Raw genomic sequence first — 18,252 nt, 5'->3', positions numbered from 1 at the left:
AATACACAGGCAGACGAGCTCAATTGTCAGAAACCCCACCATCTTTGCTGCCTCTCTCCCATGCAATGCTGGGGGATTAGCATCATTCATTATGGCTTTGCAGTACAACACATGCTGTTTTGGGTTCCGCGGGGTACATGGCTGGACACCTTCTGCACTTCTGTCCTCTGCTTCTGTCCTGCCCTAGAAGGGAAATCCCTCCAGTCTTCACAAGGCTCTGCAGTGGGAGACTCAGAGCAGAGGGAGGGGAAGGCTCAGGAGAGGTCAAAAGGGGGGAGTGGCTGCTTCCTTCCCTTCAAAGTTCATTTCCCCTTCAGTGTCTCTCCCACCTAAGGAGGGGCCTCTGTGCTGGTACCCAATCCCTAAGAAGCAGCACTTTGCAGGCGAGGAAGGAGCTAATGCAACAATGGCAGCCAGACTTGAGCCCTCTCCCTCCCCCTTAGAATGTGCTGGAGTTGAACGTCTGTGATGAGGATGCGGTGACACCAGATGATCACCTCTTGACAGTTCTCTATGACCTCACCAAGCTCTGCTTCAGGAAGAAAACCCACGTGAAGTTCCCACTCAACCCAGAGGTAAGTGCAGGGGCTCAGAATCCCCACCTCCTGTCTCCTGTTCAGTGAGCTGTCCACTGCACACATCCATGCTGGGGGAAGGTAGGTGACACCACTGGTCCCAGTCCCAGTGCTGCCTCTCACTAACTGTGTGATTCATGGAGCTCGCTTGGTTCCTTCACATTATGTCTGCTCACCCATCAAATGGCAGTGATGGAACCTACCCTACATGAGAAAGTACAGAAGGCACCTAGCTATAAGGCTATACCAGATGGAGGGATAGTCAGCGCTGGCCCCTTTCTTCTCCTTCCCTCTTCATCCTGTTGCTAGGACAGCTGAGGGGAAAGGAGGGCAAATCTACCAATCAGAGAAGGGTCAGGCATGGATCATACTGCAAGCCCCAGAGCATCTGCTACAGGCCTAGGGGTGTGGATGGGGAACAAGCACTCCAGAACTCACCTAGCCTCCATCCTCATGGAGAAACCAAGGTCAGGTGAGGTCAGGAGTGTGGTACAGAAGGGAGCCCCCATGCCCTGGGCCCCTGTGTGGGCTGGGAGAGCAATGGGAGGCTGGGGCTGGAGAGGGGAGGCTTCAGGGAGGTAGAAGAAGTGGTAGCAGTGGCAGCAGCAGCAGCCAGGAGTAACTCTACCCTGCAACAGCAGGCAGAGTGGGGAGGACAGGGTAGCCCTGCAGAGGCCCCAGCTCACAGAAATCACAGACTTGGCTCACAGCTGCCTTTCTTTTCCTTCCTTTCACCCACCAAGGGAATGGAAGAGTTGGAGGTGGAGTTCTTGCTGGAGGAGAGGTGAGTAGGCCCAGCCCTCAGGGTTGGCCAAGGTCCTGGCCTCCTAGGGACCTCCTGAGCCACAGCTGCCTCTTAACCTGTCTCCTGGCACTCACCCTGGGCTCCTCCCTGTGCCTGGGAATCACTGCTTGGGTGCCTGGGCCCCAGCCTGATCCACCCATTTCCTCTGATATCACATGATTTTAAAGATTGATTGTCAGACTACAAAGCCTGTCTCAGCTTCCTAGTATGGGTGGCCTCTGGGCAGAATTTCTATCACCAGGTCTAGCACTGTGGCACAACAAATTCAGCTACCTGTGCTTATGATGTCGACCTGCCGTCTGGGCACTGGTTTGAATTTGGGCTGCTTCATTTCTGATCCAGCTCCCTGCTAATGTGCCTGGGAAAGCAGTAGAAGATGGTTCAAGTGTTTGGGTCCCTGCCACCCATGTGGGAGACCTGGATGGAGTTCCAGGCTCCTTGCTTTGGCCTGGTCCAGCCCCAGCCATTGCTACTATTTGCTTGCAGGTAGCAACCTTACATGCTGTTCCATAGCTCTGGCCCCTAATGATAGTCATTCATATTTCATTCTGGCAGGGAAGACTGTGGACTTACCAAGCTAAATGTAACCTTCAGGGTTTATATCCTCAAATTGTAAGGGTCTCTGAGCATTGACCAGACCTGTCTCAGGCTGGCTTGGTGCTGCCCGTGAGATGTGCTGTTGAATTAAACCCAGGATGGAGGCTAGGTCGTGTTGGCTCCTGGAGCTGCTGGCAAGTCATAGCCCTGTCTTGCAACCTCATTCTAACTCTAGGCACTTGCAGTTGGCTGGACATAAAGAGCAATTGTCCTCTTTTTTTTTTTTTTTTCTGCACAGGGGCCATGCTAATCTTCACTGTATCATCCCAAATTTACTGTATGTGCTGCCGAAGCAAGCACAAGCAGTTATCCTTCTGATGGAAAACAGGAACTCTTTTAGTCCTTCCATGTTGTTGCCATCTTTCTTTCTGGGTGTTTGTTTAAAAGGGTACCTGTTTCCTCCTGGAGGAATCCCACATCGCAGGTTCCTGCCTAGCTTGCCATGAGCACCCAGAAGTCCCTGCCCCTCCATACCTGACCCTAGCTGTACTCTGTGTCACTGTTGTGAACTCTCAGTCCAGAACAATGTAACTGACCATTACTTTGCATCTTGTTTTTCAGTCCCTCTCCGCCTGAGACCCTCGTCACCAATGGCGTGCTGGTGGTAATTGTCCTTTCTGGTTCTGTAGCTACATGGGGCACCTCATATTATCAAGCACTGGGCCTGGGTTGTGTCCTTGTCCCATTCAGACCTAGCAGAGTCAGGCTAAAAGAGAACAACCCCATGGGACACAGGCAGGGGCATTGCTCAGCCCACCATGCCATAACCCACAGAAATGGGTTCCTACTCATGGGAACCTCCCCAGTAAAGGGGGATGCTGAGGGCAGCTTCTGTCCCTAATCTGTCTGCAAACACAAGGCCAATACCAATGTTTTCATAATCCAGCTGTAGACAAGCTATTTTGCTTAAATGTAACCATTGGGGTCCAAGGAGACTTCTCCCTCAGACAGCAGGGCTTCAAGGGTTTGTAGCTTGGGTTTCTGCCAGCCTGCTTTCTCCTTGTGACTGCTTTCTTGGCAGCTCTCACTTCCAGACTCCTCAGCAGAGCATTCCATCTGGTGGGTCCTGAGCCAGCAGCTGACACTGCAGCCACGGGAAGCTGTGGAGCAGCCCCATTCCTAGGCATCCTGCTTCCCAGCACCTTGTGGCAGGCCATGATGGGGTTCAGAAAGCACTCTCAGCATGTCCCCGGCATCAACCCCAGTTTGGCACCTGTGTCCCCTGTGAGGCCTGGAGGTGGGGGAGGACCTTTGCTCAGGTCTCTGACATCTCGGCTTTTGTTGCAGTCTCGACAAGTCTCCAGGCTGGAGGTCCATGCGGAGTCCAGGAAGCGGAAGAAGAGAGGGAAAAGTGAGCCTCGGTTTGGCTCTGCATACTGTCAAGACAGGGCACAGCTTTCACATCCCATCAGCAACCTGGCCCAAGCTCACAGGGAATTGGGGCTCAGCCAAAGCTGTGAGCCCATCTCTTCTCCTCTGCCTGCTCCATCAAGGGCTGGCTTCCTCTTGACCTGCGAGCTCCCCAGGCCTGGCCACTGTCCTGAGCATGGGTTCTGCCCCTATTGGGACCTCTGGCAGCCTGCAGTGAGGGACCCTGAAAGCCCTGAGGGACCCTATGAAGGCTGTGCCCCTTGTTCTAGTCATACCCAGCACTGTTCGTAAGCTTTATACTAATGCATTTTCCTGGGCCAGCCACTGTGGGCCTTGTACCAAGTGCCCAAGTGACTCCTGACAGACCCCACCTGGGCCACTCCAGAGAGCTGTCAGCTAAGCCAGGTTGGGGGTGGGGAGCAAGCGGCTTCCCAGGGACCTGACACTTGTGTCCTGTCTCCCAGTGAAGGACCTCTTGGTGACAGTGAGTGAATCCTTCGAGAACACTCTTCGTGTCCCACCCTGCCGTGAACTCTGCCACCCAAACCCTGCCTGCTTCCACTACCCCAAGTACTTCCAGCCACAATTGCATGTGGAGGTGCCCAAGAGTCACTGGAGCTGTGGGGTACAAAGCAGCTGCCATGGGGCAGGGGGTAGGGGGAAAGGGGCTAAGCCCTGCTGCCGGTGGGACCTCCCCCTCACAGAACCCTCCATCCCCTCCAGCTTTGCTGCTGCTGCAGTGCGTACAAGAACGACCCTGTGTGCCAGCCCCTTGACTGCCTTTGTGATGACCAGGCGGTGACCATGCCTGTGGTGAGGACCTGCGCCTGGGAGGGCCCTGACCGTCTGGCCTGCAGCTCCTGAGGCAGGGAGATGGGGAGAGGCTTGGGAGAGGCTGGGAGTACAGAGGTCTCAGTGCAGAGGGGTCTTGCACAATAGGAACCAGAGGGGAGACTGAGGTGGAGATGAAGATGGGGGAAGGGATGTGGGGATGGAGCAAGAGTGGATGTGCATGTGTGTGTGTGCTGAGTCAAGCTGGCAGGGTGGCAGGGAGGGTGGTCACCACATCAGTGATTAGCGTCACTCGGCCCTGCCTCATCTTCCCTGACAAGTTTTTCATCTTGTACTCCCCAGGGTAGGAATTACGAATTACACATGAAGACCACACCCTGGTAAAGTACCCTCTTTCTGTCCTTCTCTGTGGAGTGTTCGTGCCAGCAGGTGGGAGGTGGCATCTCCCTGTGGCTTGGCCTTGTGTGTTCTTGATGGCTGAGACATTGATCACTCCACCCACCCCTACTGTAGCTTGCTGGCTATTTGTGTATTTCCTCTTTGGTGATGGATCTATTCAAAGCCTTCGCCTGCTTGCTAAGTTTTTAGAATTTTACCTTGAGAAATTCTAAGACTTACTTGTATATTCTAGGTACAAGTTCCCTGTCAGGTACCTGATTTGAAAATGTTTTCTCTTAGTCTGGGGCCTGTCTTTCCATGTTCTTGATGCCGTCCATTGAAATGGAAACGTTTCTCATTTTGATCAAAATCAGCCTTTTTTTTTTTTTTCAGTCACTTGTGCTTTTGGTGCCATAGCCAAGAAGCTGTTACCTAATCTAAAACCATGATGTTTTCTTCCAAGACTTTTATAGTTTGATCTCACCTTGCAGTATATGGTTGATTTTGAGTTATTTTTGGCTGTGGTGTGAAATCAGGGAGTCAGTACTACTTTTGTGCATTAGGTGGGGAGGAGATCTGGTTGTTCCAGCACCATTTGTTGAAAGGCTGTTCTTTCTCCCCTGAGTAACCTGGATACCCTTCTTGAAAAAGAGTCATTTACCATAATCTCTACTTACAGCCCAATTCACTGTTTGGTTCAGACAAATGGTTTAATCTTGCTAAGACTCAGTTTTCTTCATGTGTAAATTGGGAGCAGTAATGAGAATCCTTGCATTAGTGGGCTGCTTTGCCAGTCCAGCGAGACAGCACATGAGAAACACTCAGTCACCTGCCTGGCAGGCAGAACCCAGGCCAAAGACCAAGCAACACTGCTGTTACTGCCATCGTCTTGTTATGCTTGTCCATGGAGACCAAGGAAAGAGGTGTTTCCTCTAAGCTATGTCTGCAGTCTTGTGCTAGCCATGGAGATGAACCAGGAGGGCTCCACGCCCTGCCTTCACTGAGATGGGATGCTGCTAGTGAGCCATGGCTTGGATCAGGAATTGTCCAGATCCACTCACAAGTGATGGGGCAGACAGAGAAGCTTCTAAGGAAGGTAGGGGTCCATGTCATTGTACACACGTAGAACACATGCTGCTCTTGGGGGCCCCCACATTGGCTAGAGGTGAAGCTGGCTAGGGCAGGTAGGGTTCCAGGTTCAAGGACAGGGATGAGATCAAAAGAGGACAGCCTCTGAACATGTTGTGGTGGCTCCTGCCCCAGCTGCCAGCACCATGGGGTAAGGTGTGTGAGGTTTTTATCAGCTGCACAAACACACAGGGAGGTGATTATTCTGTGGGCGGGACATTCTCCGTGAGGGATGGGAGCACAGATGGGAGCACAAAGGAATGTGTGCTTATTTGTCCAGCTCAGGGGAATCCATACTCCAGGGCCATGTCCAGCCACTTTCAGAGCTCCTGTCACCCACAGCTGGCCATGGGCTAGAGAGGGCAGGGCCCCTGGGGGAAACCTTTCTGGGCCTCACAGCCACTTGCTGGTCTAGGAGGCAGGGAGTTTGAAGGGTCCCTGAGATGAGAGCCAACAGTGGTCTTTGGCCAAACCCCAGCTTACAGCATGCCCCCTGAGGCTCAGGAGCTAGACGTTTGTCATCTTTACTGTTGAAGACCAATGCTCAAGTTAAGTATCTTCAGCCCATGACATACATGAGAACAAAGAGGTCCAAGGTCACAGAAATGGTACGTGGCAGTACTTGGCCTCCAGCTTAGTAGGTTCCACTGATCCTAAAGCCGTATCTGCTCCTTAAAGCTGGAGGCAACAGGTCTACTAAGCCCGTCCCATCTTCCCACAGCCCCAAGACCTTAGATGTACGGCTTGGCTTCAGCCTGTGCCCAGCGGAGCTGGAGTTTGTGCAGAAACGAAAGGTGGTAGTGGCCGAGGCGCTGAAGCAGGTGCTGCAGCTGGAGGAGGACCTGCAGGCGGATGAGGTGAGTGAGACTGGGCTCGGGGCCATCCTGGGCTGAGCTGCTCTGCCATCTCCATGCCTTGCTAGCCTACCCCTCCCCTAGGCTTGCTCTGTTCCAGGGCAGCCTGACCCCAGCTCTGCTCCATGGTTGATCCTATGCCAAAGCTCTGGGTGCAGGGATGTGGCCCCATGCAGAATATGACTCTGGTGGCCCCCAGAGCAGGGAGGACAGGCAGGAGAGGAAGGGGCTCCTGCTGCTTGTGTGAGCTCTAACGGGCTGGGCTGCATGCCCTGTTTGCATCGGTGTCAAGCGGCCTGCTCACCTCAGCCAGGAAGCACTTTGAGCTCTGTAAACTAGTACCTGACACACCTCCCAGAAGGCCATCTGTGAGTCTCTAACCTCCAACAGGAGCACGCAGACACATCCCCAGAGATCACAGTGGCAGCATGCACGGGAGAAGGAGCTTTAGCTCCCAGACCCATCACTTCCTCCCAGGAAGCAGGCATTGGGGCCTTTGTCACAGGCCCTTGACCATCCTCAGATGGGGACCAAGACCCTCCACTGTCCTGGACAGCAGGTCAGCCCTCCAAGTACACACCTTCCAGCCTGGCCACAGTGGGCAGGGGGCTCATGCCTACCTGGGGAGGCCTCATGATTGGGCTTTAGCTGATGTAAGGCTCTTCCAGTGCTCACTCATAGGAAAGCAGAGCACCTTCTCTGTCACCAGTGGTGAGCTCACCCAGGACATCTTAAACCTTTCACACCCAGAGGTGGCTACTATCCCCTCCCTACCACAAAAGTTAATCAGAAGCGTACCATACAGGGCAAGGGTGGAGGCAGAGGCTAACACACTGCTTGGGATGCCCGTATCACCTCTCTGAGTGCTGAGGCTGTGTTCCTGCTCCTGGCTCCTCACTCCAGCCCCACGCTGATGCTCACTGAGGGACTCACAGGTCATGGCTCAAGTGCTTGGAACCCTGCTACCCACATGGGAAACCTGGATTGAACACCAGCCTTCTGGTTTCAGTCCAACCCAGGCCCAGATATTTTAGGCATTTGGGAAGCAAACCAGCAGATGGAACACTTATCTCTCTCTGCCTCTGTTTTTCTCTCTCCATTTTTCAAATAAATAAAAGATGAAAAATCAACAGTACAGGGTATATTGAGCATATACCCCATGCCAAGCCTGGGCATGGGCCTAGCTTAGATATGTCCACAGGAGGTGCATCATTGGCACCACTAAGGGGTCACAGGTGAGCTGGGCCCGAGGTTGGTCATCTGTTACCTGAGGGGTAAGAATTCTGTGGGTCATGACCGTGAGCTTTACCAAACTGCCTTAGGCCTCAGGACCCTTCACCCACATCACCACTGGGCTTCAAGGGTTCGAGACCTCCTAGCAGCTGACTGCTCTGTGCAAAGGAGAGTTTTAAGGTTGCTCAGCAGTGCCTTGCCTCAACTGGCCCTCTCGCCAGCTTGCCCTCCTCTGCTGTCCTCTCTGAGCTCTGTTTGCCATCCTAAGTTGTCCTTAACATTTCTGCCTCCATGCACTCCCCAGGTACCACTGATAGCCATCATGGCCACTGGGGGTGGAACGAGATCCATGACCTCCATGTATGGCCACCTGCTGGGGCTGCAGAAGCTGAACCTCCTGAACTGTGCCACCTACATCACTGGCCTGTCAGGGGCCACCTGGTAAGGAGGCCAGAGCAGGGGCTGGGTGGGCTGGCCTGGGGCCCTTTGATGTGTGTTGTCCCCCATCTCACATGAGACAGAAGCTCCGTCATGAAGGCACAACTGTGTGGCTTCAAACACGTAGCCAGCCCCTCAAGAGACTCAGTTTCTGGATCTGAAAAGTGGGGACAAAATAAGCACTGGCCTAGTGGGCTGGTGTGAGGAGCTGTCTCCATACCAGGCACTGTGCGTGCTGACCAGCACTGACATGACTGTTTCCCTGAGGCTCTGGTAGGGGCTTGGAAAATGGCCCTCAGCAGTGAGTGGACCACTGGCACTATTAGCCCCAGTCTGCTAGGGAGGGGAAGCTGTTTTCTTTCTGGGCTGGGCCGAATCTTCTTGAAGGATGCAGGTGCTGACTGCTCTGGCTCTGGTGTGTTGGGACCCACCACCTGCTCCCTGCTATGCCTCTGCCTGCTAGGCTTCCTTCCATGTGCATGGGAGGCCTGGGGGCAGCAGCCCCTGCCCTGCGTTCCCACTCTTCCCTATGGGATGTCAGTGCATCTCCTGAGACCCACAGCACGGTTGGGGCACAGAAAATGTGTCATTTCTTTCCATCAACAGAAAACAAAAGAACTTCTAGACTAAGGAAAATATTTTACTAAATGACACAAAATATATTTGCTTTTCCACACCACAGTTAGAAATTTAATTTGGAATATTGTTTATTGTGGGGGAGAACCATAGGTACTCCATCAAACCTTCCATGTGGGTGACAGAAATTCAAGTATTTGGGCCTTCACCTACTGCCTCCTAGGTACTATAGGATACAGACATCCCAACTGGATGCTGAGCCTGCTGTGTCAGGATGCCCACCCAGAGCCTGATTTTGAATTCAGAAAAATCCAGGTCCTAACTAAACCAGTATGCTATAGCTGGCACATAGTAGGCCTGTAAGAAATGAGAGCTACTGTTCACACACACATTCCAGCCAGGCCTGTGCCCCCACTCCCTTCCCTCCAGGCTCCTCTCCTGGCAGCTTTAGTGTTCACAAAGACCTGCCCACCTTGCCCCCTGCCCTGGGAGGCAGAATTAATCAGACCAAGGCTGGACCAAACCTGTTAGCCATGCCTGTCTCTCTCCAGGACCATGGCAACCTTGTACCGTGACCCCGATTGGTCCTCCAAAAACCTGGAGCCTGCTGTCTTTGAGGCTCGGAGGCATGTGGTCAAAGACAAGATGCCCTCTCTGTTCCCGGACCAGCTTCTCAAGTTCCGAGAGGAACTCCGGCAGCGAAGCCAGGAAGGCTATAAGGTCACCTTCACAGACTTCTGGGGCCTGCTAGTAGAATCCTGTCTGGGGGATGAGGTAAGACTCGGCCTCACCTGGGGTCTAAGCTCACCTGGCTGGCAACCAGCTCTCTTTCATCATGGGAGGGGGAGGAGGATCCCGGATGTCTAACACAGCAGAGGGAGTCCGACTGGATCTATAGGTGTATCCTGGGCTTTAAGAACCATAGGTGCTGGGCCTAGCATAGTAGGCTAGTGGCTAAAGTCCTTGCCTTGTATGCGCCAGGATTCCATATGGGTGCCGGTTCTAATCCTGGCAGCCCCATTTTCCATCCAGCTCCCTGATTGTGGTCTGGAAAGCAGTCAAGGATGGCCCAAAGCCTTGGGACCCTGCATCCATGTGGGAGACCCAGATGAAGCTCCTAGCTCCTGGGTTTGGATCAGCTCAGCTCTGGTCATTGTGGTCACTTGGGGAATGAATCATCTGACAGAAGATCTTCCTCTCTGTATATCTGACTTTGCAATAAAAATAAATAAATCTTAAAAAAAAATCACAGGTGCTGAAATGCACTGTGGAGGAAGGTGGGGGCTCGCTTTCCCACCTCAGTTATGGAGGCTGACTGAGACTGTCACATTGAGAACACCTCAGGAGAGACCCAGTGTAGGCCAGCATGTGCCCCCAAAGCCTCATTAAGGCACATGTGCAAGAAAACGGACAGTAGCTGGAGAAGGCTAGGAAGGCATTGTCTGTGGTCATGCTTGTCCCTAAGTGGGGACAATAGAAAGAAAGACAAGTGGAAGCTTCTGGGATGACTGGCTCACCTTGGAAGGAGTAGAGAGGTCGTTGGGAAATCCTTTGGAATAGTCCTGTGTCCCCCAGCATGGGCCTGCTTCAGTGTCCCCAGCACACTTGACCTCAGGAGGTGTGGCCTTGGTGCAGACTCAGCTACGGCATTCGGAGCACAGCAGCTCACTGTTAGGGCCACCACACAGGGATGGGCCTGGCATGTTCCCTTCCTGCTCTGAAATCCAATTTTCTGAGCACCAAGTGCCTTAGACGAGAAGCAGCAGCCTAGGCTGGGAGGCAGCTGCTGGGAGGGCTCCCAGGGAGTGCCCTGGACTTGGACATCAGGACCTGCTCAGCTATTACAGGCCCCCAGAAAGGAACCAGCCTTGGCTGCTGGTTGACCTCTGTGTGACTTTTCCTCCCAGCCTCTGTCCAGCCCCATGGCCCTGTGCCTTCCTCCCAAAGGTGCTGGAAAGTTCTGAGTGCACACCAGGAGGACAGGCAACAGATTGCTCCACGTTAGAGGTTCCACTTCCAGAAAACCCAAGGTTCCCCTTCCGAAGTCACTCATAACTCCCTCTGCCCTTTCAACCTCGTGACCAAGTACCTGTGCTGGCCCGTGGGGAATCCCTTCTCACCATTGACCCTGCCCTGCTCTTTGATAACTGATCACCTTTAAACCCATCCTCCTGATGGACAGGGCAGGCCTAGGGCCAAGGGCATGGGCTCCTGGGCTCAGGCAAGATTCTAGCCCTGCTCTATACTGTTCTGAAAGAGTGGCTTCTGCCAGTAGCAGTTAATACCCTTAGCAGCATTTTTCCCAGTGGTCGTGCACGTGTGATAAGGAGGCAAGCACCAAGGCTTCTTGCACCCACCAGCGGTCTGAACACTGGAGGAGCAGGCCTGGGGGTTCTCAGGAAAGCTGAACTAGGTGTGATGTCAGGAGGTCCCTGGTTGGCCCACTCAGGATGATGAGTGTGGGCTGAACTAACTGTGCCCTGATTTGCAGTTGCCCTGTCCCCATCCTGTCTTGGGGTCTGCAGCATGATGGCCAAGGAAACCGTGCCCATTCTCCAGGTGCAGGTTTGCTGGTAGCTGCTGTGCCCTCCACAGTGGCTCAGGAACTGGAACATAGCTGCTGGCGGCCCAGGGCTGCCCCCTTCCTTGTCAATGGCTTCTTCTTACCCCTTCATTCACCTTGCAGAAAAATGAATGCAAACTGTCAGAGCAGCGTGCTGCCTTATGCCGGGGCCAGAACCCCCTGCCCATCTATCTCACTCTCAATGTCAAGGATGGCGTCAGCAACCAGGACTTTAGAGGTAACATTGGTGACTAGGAACTGAGGGGGAGGGAGCCCTTCTTGATGGGGGGAAGTGGGTGCAAAGGTCCCAGCACCTGAGGTCTCCTCACCCCACCTCCTCTGCCAACCCTTGGGCTGAAGCAATAGGCTTTGCTGCCCAGTCTGCCCTGCTCTGAGTGGGACTGGTGGCATGATCTGTGGCTCCCTTGGATATACATTTGATCATACAGGGACAGTAAAGGTTCTAAAGGGAAACTACCCAGAGGGAGGGACCCCAAGGCCCTGCCCTGTGTCAAGGGCCATTTCCACCCCCACTTTTGCAGCTTTGAGGAACTCCTGAACTATGCAGTTTGCGGTTCAGGCTTTCCTAGCCACAGAAGCCGGCCAAGGGTGTCCCCAGGTGTCCTGCAGGGGAACTGCAGTTTCTCAGTCCTAACAACCCCCTTCTCCCCAAGCCCCAGGAGCTAGTGAGGGAGGGCTGGGGCAGAGGACCTTCAGGGCAGTGCGGTTGGCAAACCAGAGTCGACACCTCCCCTTGCTTCTTTGTGAACAGAATGGTGCGAGTTCTCCCCCTATGAGGTGGGCCTGCAGAAGTACGGCGCCTACATCCCCAGTGAGCTCTTCGGCTCCAAATTCTTCATGGGACGGCTGATGCAGAGGCTCCCAGAGTCCCCGATGTGCTACATGCTAGGTGACTCCTGGTGGGGCTCCCCTTAGCACCCCTGCCCAAGCTGGGATTTGAGGAATGATTGGGTGGCTCTTTGCTGTGCTGGTATGCCTGTGAGTTAGCCTGTAACAGGGAGATCCTGAGGAGGTTCTTGAATCTAGCTCTAGACCTCCAGAGACATCCTCATCTCCTCAGGGCCACTTGGCCACTTGGGCCCAGAAGGACCTGACTGGGGACCAGAGGGAACTCTCCCATTGTGCAGATCTCCAGTGGTCTTCCTGGGATCTACTCAAAAACAGACTGGGGAGGCAGACTGGGATGGACTTGGGAGAACAGTAACTCCCCTAACACCCACTCACTTCCTCTCTGGTTCTAGACAGAGTGGTGTCTGGGTTTACAGCGGGAGGGTGGGGAGCAGTGAGGAGCGGTAGAGGCCAGCCCTTGGGGTCCAAGACCAGGTAAAAGAAGATGGCCAAGTAAGGGGTAGAGTTTGGAGCCCAATGAGATAAAGAAGAGAGTCTGGAGATATAGGTAAAGGCCCAACCCTAAGCTTCCCCATCTTTCAGAGGCCAAACCCAGTGAAAGTGAGGGTCTGACCATGACATCCACTCTCACAGTGCCCACCTTCAGAGCCCCAATTACACCCATCCCCACTGACCTCGAAACAATGATGCCTCTTCACAGCATCCAGAAGTTGGGCCTTATCTGTGTGTCTACACTTCTTCTACCTCTCCCAGTCCAGCCCATCTCAGAGGGTTCCACATCTGCTTTGAAGCTTACCCAGAAGCACCCAGCCCACAGTGGCCTCTCCTTTCTTCTGAACACCCTTGTTTGGGAGCATATGGCTTGAAGAGCTACTGTTACAAAGACACTTGGGCTTGAACTCCAGCTCCTTGTCCATGAGCTGTATGACCTTGGCTACCACACCTAACCTCCCTGAGCCTTAGTTTTCTTGTCTGTACCTCAGTCAAGGTTGTAGAAGCAACCCTGAGATGGATCCCAGTGCTTCAATGCATGTGAAAGACTTAATACCTTGTTATTAATATGTTCTGTTAAAACCATCACAGTGAGAGGGCATTCCATTTACTGAATGCCAGGCACTGTCCTGGACGCTCTGGGTGTGAGAATTGCTGAGAGGCATAGTGTGCATACAGGTTTGAACTCGACGCTCGCACTTGTCAGCCTCAGAGTGCTGCCGCGGCTGCGCTGGAGACCCGGGTGGACCGGGAACCTCACAGCTGGCCCTGGATCCCCAGGTTTGTGGAGCAGCATCTTCTCCCTGAACCTGCTTGATGCCTGGAATCTGTCCCACACCTCGGAGGATTTTTTCCACAGGTGGACAAGGAGGAAAGTGCAGGACATCGGTGGGTAACTCACTGGCTTACCTTGCGGTGGAGGGGGTTGGGAGGGTGGGTAGATCATGAACCAAGGGCTGTCACACCCACCACGTTTTCCCATGACATCCCTGGAACCCACAGACATGGAAGGTAGCCGGGGTATGGGGAAAGTGTTAGGCGTAGGGACCCTTGTGCCAAGGTCCCATGGCATCCCAGCACCTGAGAGAACCTAAAAGGGAGGATCAGCAAACAATCAAAGGATGCTCTTCCAGACTCTCTGTCATTTCTGGGACCGTGAACATTTTGTTGTTGTTGAATTTGACTGAAAGGCTGCCAGAGGGCTCCCATCCACGGGCCCATTCCTTCAGTGCTCATGGCTGAACCAGGCCAAAGCTGACACACACGCAACTCAACCCAGGGTCTCCACCGTGGGTGGCAGGACTCCCCCATGCGTGGCAGAACTCTTCATCATGGGTGGCAGGAGCCATCCCCTGTTGCCTACCAGTTAGCAGAAAACTGGAGCTGACTCAAACCTGGGTCCTCCAAAATGACATGAAGGGTTACAACCTCTGTGCCCAGTGCCCATACTTTGGGGACCTTTCTTACCTACATCTCCCTCTCCACTCACCCACCCCATTCTGTGTCTCTTACCTGGGCACTCCTGGCACCAGTGACAATAGAGGGAGGTGTGAGGTTCACCTCTCAGTGGCTCACCTGCATGCTCGTGTGACCAGATAGTACTCGGGCTGGGCAGTCAGGCCCCCAAGTCTTGTGACCTGTGCCTCCCCCCTCAATCCCCTGCAGAAGATGACCCGCTCCTGCCAGAGATCCCCAAATGTGATGCCAACATGCTGGAAACATCAGTAGTGATCCCAGGGTCATGGCTGTCCAATACTTTCCGAGACATCCTCACCTATCGGGCCTTCGTGTCAGAATTCAACAACTTCCTGTCTGGGCTGCAACTGCACACTGGCTACCTCCAAAACAGCGAATTCTCCAAGTGGAAAGGTACACAATCCTGGCTGCTCTTCCAGGCAGGAGGGAAAAGTGGTTTTGGAGAAAACACCTTGGCCAGACCCCTCAACCCCAACCCAGGGATTCTCCAACCCAAGGATTCAACCTTAAGCCTGCCAGCTTGGGCAGTGTGCAGCTCTACCAGCAGAGGGCGGTGTGGCCATTTAATTAATTGAATGCACAGTGTACAGAATCTACATGGCAACCTTTGGGGAGTTGACTTCACTGCACAGTCAGGGACACACAGCCCTGCAGCTGGGCTCTAAGAATGCCCCTTGAGTTGGGCAGGGGTAGCCCAGCTCAAGAACCCTATGTGGTAAGGAGCAGGGCCAGCCTTGCACTGTAGTCTTGCAACCTCAGCCTGTTGCAGCCCTGCACCCATGACACCAAAGTTGATTTTCCAGTTTGTTTGATATTTAATTTGGCCATGACCTCCTATTGGCTACCTAAGCCTAGCCTTTGCTATCTGGGACAGGAGGGGCTGGTGGCTCTAGGCCCAGGTTTGGCACTAATTCATAGTGCTATTTCACAAACTACATCTGGATTCTAACCTATGCAGCCCCGTCCAAGGCATGCTAAAACCCCAAGGTTGGACTCTTCCTTGTTAGTGCACCCAGGGAGAGCTGGGGACTCCATGGTACCCCATCAAAATAGGGGAGTGGGGGCCCGGCGCAGTGGCGCAATGGTTAAGGTCCTCGCCTTGCACGCCCGGGGATCCCATATGGGCACCGGTTCTATCCCGGCAGCCCTGCTTCCCTTCCAGCTCCCTGCCTGTGGCCCGAGAAGGCAGTCGAGGACGACCCAAAGCTTTAGGACCCTGCACCCGTGTGGGAGACCCGGAAGAGGCTCCTGGCTTCAGATCAGCATAGTATCGGCTGTTGCACTCACTTGGGGAGTGAATCATCGGACAGAAGATCTTCCTCTCTGTCTCTCCTCTCTGTATATCTGCCTTTCCAATAAAAATTAACAAAAATAAATCTTTTTTAAAAAAAAGGGGGGGAGTGGGTGGGGCTGGAGGCCCAGGCTGAGGGGTGGAGACAGCCACAGGCAAAACACCAGATCCATGCCAGGTACCTCTGCCCGGGACCAAGATTGTGGTGGTCCCAGGTGTGTGGGTAACCGGAAGCCTGGGCTTTCAGACACAGTACTGGATGGCTTCCCGAACCAGCTGACGACGTCTGCAAACCACTTGTGCCTGCTGGACACAGCATTCTTCGTCAACTCCAGCTACCCGCCCCTGCTCAGGCCAGAGAGGAAAGCTGACCTCATCATCCATCTCAACTACTGCGCCGGCTCCCAGACCAAGGCAAGCGTGGTGACACTGACATAGGGCTCCTTCTGGGCACAGTGCTTCCTATATCCACACCATGGCTGGAGTCCTCTCAGATGTGGGCCACACCTGGCTGGGCCTGTGTCCATACATAGCAGCATAGAAAGGGCTGTAATTCGTGTTGCCCAGGGAAGAAGACCACGTCTGGCTGTGCACCTCTGGTTCCAGCCTGGCTTTGTTCTCACAACATCACCAGTTGTGGCTAGGTGGCTGGGGACAGGAGCTGTTGGTTAGGGCAATGGGAAAGCCACAGCTGAGAGTTCCATGTTCTTCCCACTGACCTGGCCTTCACGATCCTCATGCATGTCTTCCTGTGCCTTTCTAGCCCCTGAAACAGACATGTGAGTACTGCACCACACAGAACATCCCCTTCCCCAACTACGAGATCCAGGAGCCCGATGACAGCCTCAAGGAGTGCTACCTGCTGGAGAACCCCCATGAACCTGAGGCCCCCACCGTGGTCTTCTTCCCACTCATCAACGACACCTTCCAAAAGTACAAGGCACCAGGTAACCTGCCTCCGCTTCCAGAGCCTGACACCCACCGGCTTCCCCTGTCTGAGCTGTCCTTGGTGTTGGCAGTATCCTGCCTTCCTGCCTTGCTAGAGCAATCCTGTCCTAATGAGGGCACGCTGCATTGCTTAGAGGTGTATGCACATACACATACGAAAGCAGATGCTCAGCTTTGCACATGGTGTGTGTGTGAGCGTGCTGCCAGAAGAAAAGTGGGAACACGCCCATGCCATATATCTGGGAAGGTCTTCTGCTGCCCCCAGGTGTGGAGCGGAGCCCTGAGGAGTTGGAGCTGGGCCAGGTTGACATCTACGGCCCCAACACCCCCTATGCCACCAAGGAGCTGACCTACACAGAGGCGGCCTTCGACAAGCTAGTGAAGCTTTGTGAGTACAACATCCTGAACAACAAGGACAAGCTCCTGCAGGCCCTGCGGCTGGCTGTGCAGAAGAAGAAGCTGAAGGGCCCATGTGCCAGCTGAGCTCTGGCCAGTTCCTCCCTCTGCTGGCTGCACCTGCTGCCGCCACCCCTGCCCCAGCTCTGCTCTCTGGTGAGGGATGCAGGCAGGCCGGCTTGGACTTTCTCAAACAATTAAAGGGAAAAAAAGAGAGAGACAGTAAGGATACTACCAAGGAGCCACGCTTGATTTCTTTCCATACCTCTTTGCAGGGAGCAGGGTCTGGTAGTCACAACCTCCCACATGTGCCTCGGGCTGGAGTGCAAAGGCTTGACCAGAGACAGAACCCAGAGGTACAGGGATGAAGTTTGGGGTCTCGTATCCCAGTCGTATGCTCTAATGGCAGACAAGGGAAAATGCGGGCATACTGAAGATGCGCCTGAATTTCTCCAGAAAAGTGCCTTCTCCATTCTGAGTCACTGTGCTCTCAGGACTTCTCTCAGTGGTTGTGCTGTGTGATTTGTATTTCTGTGAATCTGTATCACTAGGACGAGTGACACAAGAAGGTCAAGATGCAGTGCCAGACATATGGCTCTGCACCACTATGAGGGTGGCAGCATCAGAGCTCCAGAGCTGGCAGCTCGTGGGATCCCAAGTGGACCACCAGCTCCAAAGCCAAGTCTGCAGCCCAGGCTGACAGCCCATGGCCCCGGGCTGCCGTAAGGGAGGGCTGGAAATGGAGCCAGGTGCCAGGTAGGCAAGGCAGTCTCATGCTGCTGGCCTCAAGGTTCTCTCAGGTTCTCTCACTGCCCCATCTCTCCGGCTCCCAGGTGGGACTTCTTATTTCTTCTTATTTCTCACTTATCACATGCCCTCCCAGCTCATAAAAAAAAATGCCTTCCCAATCCGGGAAGTGCTTCCTACACTGGGAAGCAACTGTAGGGAACACCAAGGTCTACCTGCGATAAAGTAGTTTGGCCTGGGAGATTTTCCAGAGCCTATGCAGGCAGCCTGTTCAGCCTTCCAACTGGGAACCTGGGGGATCTCTCCTGGAGATGCCTGGCTGGTAGAAAGTGAAGGCAGAAAGGTATTTGGTATTGGGGGGTCCAGTGTGCCTGAAAAGTACAGCCATGGGGGTGGGGGTAAAGGATAGGTGCCAGACCCACAGACAGCCCTGTGCTTGTTAGGAGGCAAATGCCCGCGGGCCCTGAAATCTGGGGAACATCGGCCTCCTGGGTGCATCCTGGCCTCGCCAAGAGTGGTGGAAGGTAGTTGGAAAGCAGACTCCCAGACCTCCCCCTCGCCATACTCAGCAACTCAGGGTGTGTGTGTCTTTCAGGGGGTCCTCCTCCCCGACTCCCACCCCATGGACCCAGGTGCCTCCTACGCATGTTCCCATGGGAAAGGCTGGACTAGGGATGTGCATTGGCACCTGAGTTTGTGAGGCATGAATGAATCAGCTCCCT

General features: G+C 54.0%; 1 protein-coding gene and 1 non-coding gene across 2 annotated transcripts in view; one reads left to right on the top strand and one right to left on the bottom strand.

The window, feature by feature from the left end:
- Nucleotides 1-16,982, top strand: part of LOC121168193 (cytosolic phospholipase A2 epsilon-like) — a 55,394-nt gene extending 38,412 nt beyond the window's left edge. Inside the window, exons 4-20 of the mRNA XM_040998077.1 lie at nt 444-575; nt 1,319-1,359; nt 2,539-2,581; nt 3,265-3,328; nt 3,813-3,973; nt 4,072-4,161; nt 4,483-4,520; nt 6,368-6,503; nt 8,038-8,174; nt 9,299-9,521; nt 11,434-11,548; nt 12,083-12,220; nt 13,453-13,560; nt 14,338-14,541; nt 15,687-15,853; nt 16,203-16,386; nt 16,653-16,982. Of these exons, the coding sequence (XP_040854011.1) occupies nt 444-575; nt 1,319-1,359; nt 2,539-2,581; nt 3,265-3,328; nt 3,813-3,973; nt 4,072-4,161; nt 4,483-4,520; nt 6,368-6,503; nt 8,038-8,174; nt 9,299-9,521; nt 11,434-11,548; nt 12,083-12,220; nt 13,453-13,560; nt 14,338-14,541; nt 15,687-15,853; nt 16,203-16,386; nt 16,653-16,870 (2,199 nt within the window). The 3' untranslated portion in view covers nt 16,871-16,982. The remainder of the gene's footprint in view (nt 1-443; nt 576-1,318; nt 1,360-2,538; nt 2,582-3,264; nt 3,329-3,812; nt 3,974-4,071; nt 4,162-4,482; nt 4,521-6,367; nt 6,504-8,037; nt 8,175-9,298; nt 9,522-11,433; nt 11,549-12,082; nt 12,221-13,452; nt 13,561-14,337; nt 14,542-15,686; nt 15,854-16,202; nt 16,387-16,652) is intronic.
- LOC121168210 lies at nt 2,176-2,277 on the bottom strand. Its single transcript, XR_005885705.1, has one exon. It is a non-coding gene; the product is annotated as a U6 spliceosomal RNA (small nuclear RNA).
- Nucleotides 16,983-18,252: the final 1,270 nt, after the last annotated feature.

The sequence above is a fragment of the Ochotona curzoniae genome, unplaced genomic scaffold (assembly GCF_017591425.1).
Source record: "Ochotona curzoniae isolate NIBS_2020 unplaced genomic scaffold, NIBS_Ocur_1.0 patch75, whole genome shotgun sequence".
Lineage (NCBI taxonomy): Eukaryota > Metazoa > Chordata > Mammalia > Lagomorpha > Ochotonidae > Ochotona > Ochotona curzoniae.
The sequence above is the reverse complement of the archived record's forward strand: the minus strand, read 5'-3'. Positions and strand labels throughout refer to the sequence as shown.